This window comes from Fusarium coffeatum (assembly GCF_003316985.1).
Source record: "Fusarium coffeatum strain FIESC_28 chromosome Unknown BRIP53273_contig_61, whole genome shotgun sequence".
Classification (NCBI taxonomy): domain Eukaryota; kingdom Fungi; phylum Ascomycota; class Sordariomycetes; order Hypocreales; family Nectriaceae; genus Fusarium; species Fusarium coffeatum.
This window is the reverse complement of record NW_022157857.1, coordinates 483,469-494,859: the sequence shown is the minus strand read 5'-3', so window position 1 is coordinate 494,859 and position 11,391 is coordinate 483,469. Positions and strand designations below refer to the sequence as shown.

General features: G+C 50.8%; 2 protein-coding genes across 2 annotated transcripts; both read left to right on the top strand.

Annotated features, from left to right (window-relative positions):
• Positions 1–991: 991 nt before the first annotated feature.
• On the top strand, positions 992–1,786 carry FIESC28_02923 (uncharacterized protein; the record flags this gene model as incomplete). The annotated part of the gene is made up of 1 exon (XM_031157072.1): positions 992–1,786. The coding sequence occupies one exon, from the start codon at positions 992–994 to the stop codon at positions 1,784–1,786; it is 795 nt and encodes a 264-aa protein (XP_031019024.1).
• A 2,632-nt stretch (positions 1,787–4,418) lies between these two features.
• FIESC28_02922 (uncharacterized protein) lies at positions 4,419–10,784 on the top strand (the record flags this gene model as incomplete). The annotated part of the gene is made up of 1 exon (XM_031157071.1): positions 4,419–10,784. The coding sequence occupies one exon, from the start codon at positions 4,419–4,421 to the stop codon at positions 10,782–10,784; it is 6,366 nt and encodes a 2,121-aa protein (XP_031019023.1).
• Positions 10,785–11,391: the final 607 nt, after the last annotated feature.

Sequence of the window (11,391 nt, the reverse complement as noted above, 5' to 3'; positions counted from 1 at the left end):
TTGAACCTGTTTATCACTGCCAACTTGAGCCCGTGGCACCACCAATATTGACAGTAGTAGACAGCCAGACAGCCAAAAGGCGCTGAGTTATCGTCAGCCACCAACTCTTCTCAGCTCGTCTTCGTCCCTTGTTTGCTTATCAACCCGCTATTTTCAAACCCATGACTTCCATTTTCAGAACCGGCGCCTCCCGACTATCCCATCCTCGGGCCGCGTGGCGTCGTCGTGCGCGCGACTCTACAGGTTCGTATCTCTCTTGGCTTCAACGACTTCACGTGCAGAGGCAGAGCCCCCGCCCCGAAAGAGGTAGACCGATGACCACCCATTTTCCCAGTCATAGTGTCCTTCAGCACACTCACGCTTACATGAATTCCAAGATATGACTGGGACTTGGGCCGCTTTTGGAGATACAGCCTTGTTTTTGTGAGTGGGTTCATGCAGCCATATTCTCCTTGGGGCCCTATTTCCAGCCATGTCCATGCCCATGCCTAGCAGCATCAACCGGGCTGCCTACTGCACGGCTGATGCCTGTGTGATATGTCTCAGATAGTAGTAGCCTGTGGAATGTGAGTGAAGTCGTCGAAAGAGGCTCTCTTGAATGAGTATATAGATGAGGCGTCCTCGCCCGTTCACTGCGTTCTCTTTGATCCTATTCGAGTACCCATTCATCAGCCTCAGCGTTCTTCGTGTTCATTCCCACAAAGCACAAGAAACTGTCTGCGGTGAGTGAATTAAAAGGTTCTTCCATGGAAAAAGACGTCAGGGCATCCACTTTCTAGCCTTAAAACAATCCGTCTTTGTTTCGACCTTGTTTTAACACCCAAATCGCGGTGAAGCCTTTCAAGCCACCCACACCCACTTACACGAGGTCCCTGCATTTATATACCTCTGTCCTCCTCGATAGATACTCGATCAAATCAAAGCAACTTTACTCTACCCTACTACTACTACCACTCTACCTACTGCTTACTCTTTACGAGTAACCAACAATATGACTACCGAAACTGAGATGCGCTCTCGTCGGGACTCCTGGCCTCCGACTCAGATGCGCCTCAAGCCTACCATCTCCACCAAGACAACTCCGCTCCCATCTCTGGACGACATCGACGATGATCCTCTTACATACTTCCTTACACCAGCTCCCCTTCTGGACCTCGACGACGATGCCGATGATGCCCTGTTCGACTTTGACGCAGGTATTGAAGACGCCAGTGCCCCTCGTCTCTTCATCCGCAGTGTAAGCCCATCCACCCTCGATGGACTCCGCAAGCCTGGCCTACGACCTATGTCTCCCGACTCCAGCTCCGAGATCTCAGAATCCAACAATGAGGACGAGGACGACGATGAGGAAGAGGAATACATCAGCTTCTCACCTAACAAGCACGGCCTACTTTCACTCCGGGATCTCTTCATCAACAGCCGCCCACCAGTCCGCCCCAAGACTCCTGCCTTCAACCAAACCGCCAACAACACACTGCTTTCACCAAACACCCTCTCAAGCAGCCCGAAGCTCCGTGGCAGGTCAAGGGGACGTGGTCGTCGTGGAGCCAGCTCAAGGGGTCACTCAGCATCTCGTCGACCTGGACATCTGTGGAGGGAGCCAAGCCCTGATGTATGGTCTATCGAGGAAGAGACCGAGGAGGAGTTGATGAGTGAGATTGGAAGCAGCTGTGGTGCTCACAGCGACACCAGTGATGATGAGTATGTTGGGGGTGAGAAGCGAAAGGAGAAGAAGACCAAGCCTACCAAGAAGGTTCGCTTTGTGCTTCCAGCTGTTGAGGTTTAAGCTCAAGGCTGTGAAGAAGAAAGAGGAGGAAACATCTTGCATAAGTCGGCGTTCAGGTTCTGCATATCATTTCAAGTTTCATTTCTTTTCTAGCATCTATCTCAGGTAGCATCTGCATATAGGCGGCGTTTCAAGGCTTGCATGGTGGGAGTGTTGGGATCAGGAGGCAATGGCTGGTCCAGGGAAAGGATACCTATTTGTTGGGCATGCATTCATTTTGATGCATCATTTTCATTTGTTGGGGAAGATGGGAACATACAAACTCATCAGGCATATACTCGTTCATAGTACATTTTTCCCGGAGCAATCCGTTTTCGATACCTATTTGGATTTCGGGGATACCGGTCTAGGCAATACATTGGAATTTAGTTTTGGAACAATTTCCGAGTATTCTTTTGATGATAATCTTGTGACACAATGAGTCTTTGTACCTCGTGAGACTGAAACTCTAGTAATTGCAATTAAGTTAAAGCGTGTGTGTCCTCGTGATGTGCTCTTCTTTGTGCTGCCTTGGAACAGCTACTAGGTTGGTCACGTCTGAGATTAGGACGGACAAAGACTCTGTCAGGTGACACACACTTGACTCCTGTCTTCACAACAGAAATTCGTTCCAATATTCGGGTACTCCGGGCTTTCATTTCACTGCGATGAAACAGTCCACTTTGTTACAAGCCATTCATATCGGCTATTTCTTGGGCTCAATGATGGTACTGCGCAGAAGTGTTGACGTCACATTCAGTAGTTATAACTAAATGACATTCAATATCACCAGTTTCACTCTCAAGATCTAATCAGTTCTTGTAACCCAACACCCTGGCTGGGTTGTGCAACTGTAGGATAGGTCCGTTGAAGAACATCTCCTGTTCTAGGGTAAGTTGTCTCCCAGCCCCAGATAAGATTGAACACAACACGTTCTAGAACATAAGCTTAACCATATTTCCGAAACACTAATCGTTCATGAAAGCTGAAATACCTAACTGTCTAACTCGACAAGGTATGCGGGAAGTGGACGTTTAAGATCTCGGTTGTGGATTCCGGCGCCACAATTCCAGAAACTTGAGACTTTTCGGATCGCGAGATATTATAATCGTTGATCGGTAGTATTTGTGGGTCGCATAAAGAGCGGTATACTTGTTCAGTTCTCAATGGAACGTTCATGCTCGGCAACGAAGAACCAAGCAGCGCTTACTTGTGTTCGCATCGAACCAGAAGGTAGTTGATCGTGATCTATGGATGCCCAACGGGCGAGATTGGCTAACTTGGCTCCATGACCATGGTTCTTCTCCACGGTTAGGAAAGTCTAAATGCACGAAACTTGGACATCTGCTATGTCTGTGGCTGAAACAATATAGCTATTCTTGGCCTTGAGATTGGATGGCCTCCTCTTTGTTCTTTCTGCTTCTTTAGTCAGTCGTCGTCAGCAACGAAAACAAGGCGCTGTATGGCGTTTTGAGGCTAGCAGCTGTTTGGCCAAGATTTGGGAGGGACACCCATGTCAATGTTGTTATTGCTGTGTTGTTCAATGGATGGTAGTCTGCGTAGATTAATGGTAGTGCAGCATGTCGGTTATTGAATGGGCTTGTTAATGAGATTAATGTGTAGTCGATAGCTATTGTCGTATATCGTCAATACGGATTGGGAAAATCGGAAAGACCCTGGAGATCAAGACATTCCACTTCGTAAATAAGGAAGCCCATCATTGTAGATCTTCAATGCCCAAAGCAATACCGGATTGGAGAAAATCGGAGATCGGGTTCAGCCAGACACGGGAGGCTTGGATTTGTCGCAGTGGGCTTGGACAGATGATTGTCTTCAAGGGCCACGCTAGCCTATCATATGACAGACATCTACTAAAATCCACTAATCTATGGCCAAGGGGTTTGATAATTGACCCACTGAAGCCCTGGAATAGTCCCTGTCAATACGGCGCCACATCCCACTATCCCTGACCCTGATAGGTGGGATGGTAGCTTAAGTGTTGTTTACACTGAGCTCGAGGTGGGGCCCCATTTGGTTACCTGGGACACCCGCGACTCAAGTCAATGGCCAATGGTCCAGGACGCAACCTCCAAATTGAATGGAGGGCCCTCTCCAACAGCTCAGGGCATGAGTCTGAGTGGCATAACCATAACAATCTTACCGTAACCTCTCACATTTTGGAGAGCCCTCCATTATCCTATCATTTGCACAAGGCTTTTTGCCATCTCATTGACTTTGTCACCCGGGAATATTACGTTGACGTTACCATCCGTCATCTTCCCCTCTTCATCTGCATACCTACCCACTATCGCTCTTCATTCCTCTCCTTTGCGATTGCATCCAGTGTAGCTCAACGGCTGCTCCGCCTTTCCCCAAAGCTTCCTGTAAACTTTACCGGACGCTGCAATACCATAATCCGACAACGCATCATTGACGACATCAACGGTCGTTTATCGCCAAGCATCGAGAGAGCGACTTCGGCCTCGACTTGGACCCCGACCGCTTCTCTGCGACAGCTGCGCAGCATGTTACCGAGCTTCAGGTACGAACCTCATGAGAGCAACCCCTCTGTGACGCATCATGCTTCCCCGCCACGTTTGCGGCTGGGCCGAACAACAAGCTCACCACTTCCAACTTCTAGGTAACTGAGATCATGTCATCATCAAACCCGACCTCTCCAGAGGAAGCTGTAGAGGAAGCCGTCCTAGATCCTGAGACCCCGCAGAAGACCACCGAAGAGAACGATGGAAAGGAGACACCCACGTCGGCGCCGCCAGCAGCGACCCGTGGCCGACCGCGTGCTAAGTCAACAAAAGAACCTACACTTCTCCATGATTTTCTTCTAGGCCGACCCTCGAGGTCGCGGCAGGCGCTCGAGCGCCAGAGGAGGATGAGCTTGGAGGCTGTCAAAGCTGAGCTGCGCCATGAAATGAAGCAGTCTCAAGTCAAGCGCGTCCCACCTCCTAATGGCGTCCGTGATCGAGTTAAGAAGTGGCAGAAGGCCAATGCTGCGGCTATGGAGCAGACTCCAGACGATGCAGCCACCGAACCACCTGATGTTGCATTCGAAGACGAGGACTTTGTGAGTGTGACGGAGGAGGATCGGGTCCGCATCAAGATGAGGAAGAAGCCCAAAACACCAAACAATAAAACGAACGAGACTCTGCCCACAGAGACCACAGAGGCCACAGGAGATGCAGAGGCCACAGGAGACGCGGAGGCTACTACACCTGACGAGGTCCCCGCCAAAACACCTATCAAGTCACCCGAGCCACCACCACCAGTGACACCAATGACACCAACAACACCGACTCCGGGGAAACAAGTAAAACCACCGCCTAAGAAACGTGTTGTTAGCGACGAACATTGGAGAAAGAATCGGAAGCATGGAACGCATGGAACGCACGGAAACAAGAAGACCTCACCTTCTAAAGTCCCCGCCCCGGGAAAGATACCAAAAGACTTTGTCTTCCGCACCCAAGCTAATCCCAAGGTCGCCAACAGAGTCAAGGCTTGGGCAGAAATGGTCGAAATTCCAGATCCACCACCACCGAGGAGTCATAAGTCGTCTAAATCGGTCGGCGCAAAACCATGGATGGACGACACAGATAGCGAGTTCATGAGTGAAAGCGAATTGACAGTAAGCAATGTCAATAGCAGCCGAGTAACTGCACAGCGCTCCGCCAAGTCAACACCAGGACCTGATGACGGAATCCGAGTCAGACCCATGAACAAGAAGAGACAGAGCGGTGATGGTATCCGGGTGAGGGCCGTCAGGACGCCACTCACTGACGACGAAGGAATTCGAGTAAGACCTATGAGCGAGGTCTCATCCAATGCCGGAAGTACGGTGCGGAGTGTCAGGTTACGGCTGAAATCAGCTCCTAGCTCACGGAGACCTAGTATGAGCGACGTGAAAAAGGAGATGAAGAAGCAGATGACAGACACCAAGAGCGTTAACGGAGACAATTCATCTAAAATATCGTTAAGTAAATACGCCGAAACTTTCGAGGGTTCAGAATGGTCCAAGACAACGAGGACAAATACAGTACCTTTCAAACTTACAAAGGAAAACCCCACGGTTGATACTCCTACGAAGAAGAGGGTTCCGTCATCAGGCAAGCTAAAACCTCGACCCAAGAGTTACCAGCCTCCGACGACAAAGGAAAAGGGCAAGGAAACGTGGGTGCCTGATGACGATGAGGAGTCTGCTATTGAGCCCTCTCAACTTGATGGATCAGAGTTGTCTTCCAGTCTTCTGGCCAAGTCTATAGCAGACATCCCAGGAGAAATTCCATGGGGCAACTCGGCTTTTACTGAACTCGACCTACCTCTACGCGCCCGTGGAGGACCACTACGAAGTCGGCCTATCCGTCCTGCTCGCCCTGCGAAGCCCGAAAGGAATACCAGCTTCAAGAACATGCCAAAGGTTTTCAAGAAGGTCATGGAGGGCGCCAGCAAGGTCATTCACGAAATCAACGAGCACCCGCCCCCAAGGGACGCTGTGCCTAATAAGCCTACAAGTATTGAGAAGTGGCTGAATACTACGGTTGATCCTTTTGTTGAGGGTGAGGGCAAAGGAAAGCCTTTGGATGACGATTTGTCAGATGAACCATCTTCTCCCGAGACTGTCAGGACTCGTCGCGCCGCATCTCGTACCGAGAAGAGGAAAGTGTCTTCCTCGACTATGAGCAAACCAGATACGGTGGACAAAGCTATTCATGAGCCATTACCAGCGACGCCGGAGCCTGTGCAAGAGGCCCCGAAGAAACCCCAACCTACGCCTTCACCAAAGCCTGCACCGAAAGAACCATCACCAGAGCCTGAGCCTCCCAAGAAGGCAACACCAAAACCGGCAACCCCGAAACCAGAGCCCAAGGTCGAACCCAAGCCTGAACCTGAGCCGGCCCCTGCCAGAGAGCCTTCACCAGAGACAATCACGGAACTCTCAACAGACCTCTCAACAGAACTCACACAAGAAGTATCGCCAGTATCCTCGCCCGAACCTGAAGCCAAGACGAAACCAAAGCGTCAAGACACAAAGTACCCACCAAGGGGAGGTTCACCTCTCGCAGGCTTGAAGAGAACAAAGGCAACACGAAACACAGCTTCTCCTGTCAAGTCCAGCCCCAAACACTCACTTTTTGGTATGCTCAAGGAAGCTTTCACGGGTGAATCGGGCAATTCGCTTCCTAAAGTGAAGCCCTATACGAGTCGAGAAGAGCGACCATACGATGATGAGCCTGAAACCTTGTATGCCGATTCTAGGTACAATGACTCTCGTTATGACGACTCCCGCTACGAAGATTCAAGGTACGAGGAGTCAAGATATGATGACTATCGACGTGAGGATGATCGTTACGACGACGAACGCAGTTACGACGACTCCGAGGATGGGACCGAAACAGTGTTGTCCAAGACCGAAAAGTTGAGAAGCGTCAGATCCGCATCTCCTGAAGAAGCGCGCAAAACGCCTCAACCTCAAAAGAAAACTCCAGAGCCTCAGGAACCGCCTCAAGAGCAACCTCGAGAGAAGACTCCGGAACAGGAACAACAGGCTGAAGATGCTCGAATGTCACTACCGTCAGCGCGCATGATGGGTCCGCGTCTCCCACCGCCAACTAGGGGCCAGTATGAGTTGTCAACAATTCTTTCCGAGGAGGGTTCTAGCGCTGTCGAATCGGATCTGACGACTGATGTCACTCAATCCACTCTTACGCAATCCACCGGTTTCACTAAAGGAAGCCGCCGTTCGAATTCTCGTTCAAATTCGAAGAACCAGGGATCTGGTCTTAAGCGACGTCTGACACGTCACTCGGATCTTGTATCAGTACTCTCACTGCCCGACGATAAAAACGTCCCCAGCGCCATCATCAGTAACCGCTCAAGACCCAGTATGCGAAAGAGCCGAGGTGGGGCCAACGATGTGACGAATGACGACCTGCTTAGGGAATTTCGCGAAGATGAAAGTCTCTATCTTAGAGAGTTGAAGACATTAGTCTCTGGTGTTATTCCAGTTCTTCTACAGCAGGTCGTTAATGGCGACAATGCGAACGAACTTTTCGGCTCTGGTGACCATGTCACCAAGGCAGACGCCCTTTCGAAGTCTGTGGTGAACATGGGTGTTGCTCTTGAGAAGCTTCAGATGGCTCATCGCAAGGCTCCTATTCAAGATATTCGTCGACTTGCTTCATGGGGTCATGGAGTTGTACCCATTTACCACAAATACCTCGACGCCTGGAGGCTGGGCTTCCAAGATCTCGTCGTCAATCTTGCACCGGTAGCGGGAGTGCTGGATGATGAAGACTCCCTTGTCGGTGCCATGCCACGGAATGATGCTGGCGATATCGTTGATGCCGCGGGAGAGCGAGTCGACGTGGCTCATTTGCTGAAGAGGCCTCTGCTTCGACTCAAGCAGATCGCCAAGTTCTTCAAGTGTGTTGACTCTATACTCGGAACTAACGACACCTACGATCTTATGAATGATTTTGAGGATCTACAAGAAAAGGCCCGTCGTCGACATCGCGAAGAAACAGCCAGGATGACAGATGAGGATGCGATCAACACCGACACTACCAGATCGCGCGACCTCCGAACGCTGACTGCGATGGACGAGGTGTACATCGAGCCGTCGCGTCAGGTCAGCGCAAAAGATTTCTTTTCCCTAGACCTTGCGCACTCCAATGGTCAACGTCTCGAGTGCCAGGTCGAGTTGGTACACCGAGACAATCAACGCTTTCCTGAAGACAAGGGCGACCTTTTGATCCGCGAGAATGGTGTCAAGGGTCGATCATACCTCTTGTTCCCGCCAGTGCCTATTGAATTGATTTCAGCCAGGACAGGAGATGATAATTTTGATATGGTTGTCATGATACGGGGAACACACAACGACAGGCCATGGCACGAGCTACTCACACTCACGACCGATAACGAAGATCAGATTTTGGACTGGCTCGATATTCTCCCTGTCTCTCCCGTACCTCCGAGGGAGCCGGAGCCTAGTGTGATCGATGACGATGAACCGTACTCACAATCCCGCATGCCCGATGTGCCAGTCGGCGTTCGAGGATCTTCTCGCAAGTACTCAGCTCAATCCCTGCGAAACTCACACTCCCGCCGCTCATCTGCTGCCGAGTCACCTCCAGCAAGCCCAACCACACCCAAGCGACTTCCAGCCAGATATCGCCCTCGATCAGCCTCGCCAGTCACTCCTCCCCCTCCTGCAAAGTCGCCTGAATATCACGATCTCCAAGGTACAGCAAACCAGTACGACTACCAATACGATGAGCGGCCCATGACCTCACAGAGCATGCAACCTGATCCTCTCAATATCCGCAAGAGCGATGTATCTCAACGGGATGATGGCGCACCGCCACCACCAGCTCACCGAACCTTTAGTCCCAGCCCTCAACCTCAAGCCAAGTCCAAGTACTCCAAACCGCCTCCTCTTCAACCACCTACCAGCAGCGGAGTCAAGCGCCGGGGATCTTCTCCCCTCAAGCACGAGTACTTGCCCTCGGACCAGTCTTCGATATCAGGCACATCCTACACTCGCAGTTACGAGAACTCCGAGGAGGAAGACTACACCGAATCAGACTATAGCTACGATTCTTCTGATGAGGACGATATCGAAAGCGTCGATCTGCCTGAGACCGAGCTGGGAGTCAGCATTAGGGACAACTCCAGATCTCGAGACTACATCAGGGAGGAGATTGATAGTCATCTGGAGACACTTCATGAAGAGGAGTATGCCGACGATGAGCCTAAGCGCCATCAACTTCACGAGTCCATTGTATCAGGCCCAGCAGACAGCCTGACACCTTCCAATTCCGCTTCTCAAGCTGGCCTATACGGACAAAAGGTTGCACCCGAGGAGACCGTCCAAAGATACAGTGCTATGATCTCGAGGTGGTCCGATAAGGGCATGTGGAAGAACATCGCCGCTGAGAACCTTTCAGTCATTGTCAAAGCCGGCGTAATTGAAGCCTACATCGCCAACAGCTCATCTGAGCAAGGGGACAAGCCAATGCTTGCACTTGATCTCACTCCATTGGTGCTCATCCGTCAGAGCACAGCTGTTGATCTCGAAATCCGCTCTTCAGTTCGATCAGATTGCCAAATGGCCAACTCTCACGGTGGAGGCAACTTCCGCTTCCGATGCCACAACGGACCTGACTGCTACAACCTTTACATGTCCGTTCACCACTCCCGTCTCAACAACCAAAAATTCATCCAACTCGAAAACGAAGCGCGGTTCAGAAGCTTCGGTGAACAAAAGCCTCCTGTTGAGTATAATGATGATACAAGTAGCCGACGACGAAGCTGGTTCGGCCGTAAGAACAGCTACCGTGGTTCCGTCCGTGCCCCTACTCTATCATATGATGGTGCAAGCACTACCCCCTCCTCCACTCTCTCCGCTTCCAGCTTCCTCAAGAGACTTACTGGACGAGGACTGCCCTTCAGCTTGGCTCGTTCCTCAGTCAAGCGTAACAGCCGTTACGGCGGCGGTACCAACACTCCCGGATCTTCCTCTTATGGTGACACCACACCGCGATCACCTTCAATCAGTGTCGAGAACAGCGGCCGCGGACCCTCAAGCTTCGGTACAGAAGACCTCAAAATTCGACTGCATCTTCTCGTCGCGGCTGCCAAATGGGAGGACTTTGGTAACTGCAAGCTCTCCATTCAACGACCTCCTCCTGGCTGGCGCCAAGCTCTTCGTGCCGACCACGGTATGGAGAAGCGTGTTACTGTCACTACTATCCCACGCAAGAACTCAGAGAAGCCAAAGGTGTTGCTTGATGCCGTCCTCGGCAGTGGTTGCTTCACGGCAATGGGCAGCCGTGGTATCGTGTGCGGCGTCTGGGAGGAGATGAAAGACGACAATGGTGTTGTCGGCGTTGTTCCAGCTACGGGCCCGACAGGCGGCAACATCAAGAAGTGGTGCTTCCAGTGCGCCAGTGTCGCAGAGGCAAGCTGGGTGCTGCGACTTGTTCATCAAGAAGTCATGACCATCTAATCCCCTCAACCAAATTCCCTTGCATCACTTTTCTTGTCCTTATACAAGCACATTCACAACTCTGGGATTTCCCAGACTATTGCATTTTTATTATATCTTGATATCCCGGTGTTGCTCAGCACACCATCATTTCTACATCTGTTTTTCTCCTCATCGCAAAGCGTGAGACTTAACGATACCACATTTTTCTTGAAGCCTTTTTTTAATCTGATTGTGCATACCAATCTTGTTGTTCTGCATCTAGACATGGGCGGACGGCGTCTGGACGGGCTTCCGGTGAAGTCTTGGACCCGGGGGAGTACATTATCAGCATGGATTTGGGGAGTCTTTATGAATATGTTGGGGGGTTACTCTTTTTATTGAACATAGTGGGGGAAGAGAAGAAGTGGTATATATGTAGTGGATGACAATAGAGATTACGTTTTACAAGTCAGTATCCTCGGATCGATGTGATGCCCATAGCATGTTTTTATTTCCTTAATTGTAACTGTCCTCGTGGTTGGCTGACTGTCTTCTTGACAAGAAGCTTCACATCCTTGAACCTGAGTTGGTTACCCTAAGTTCGAATTGTTTCCAAGTTTACAGCATATACAACCAACTTCACCGT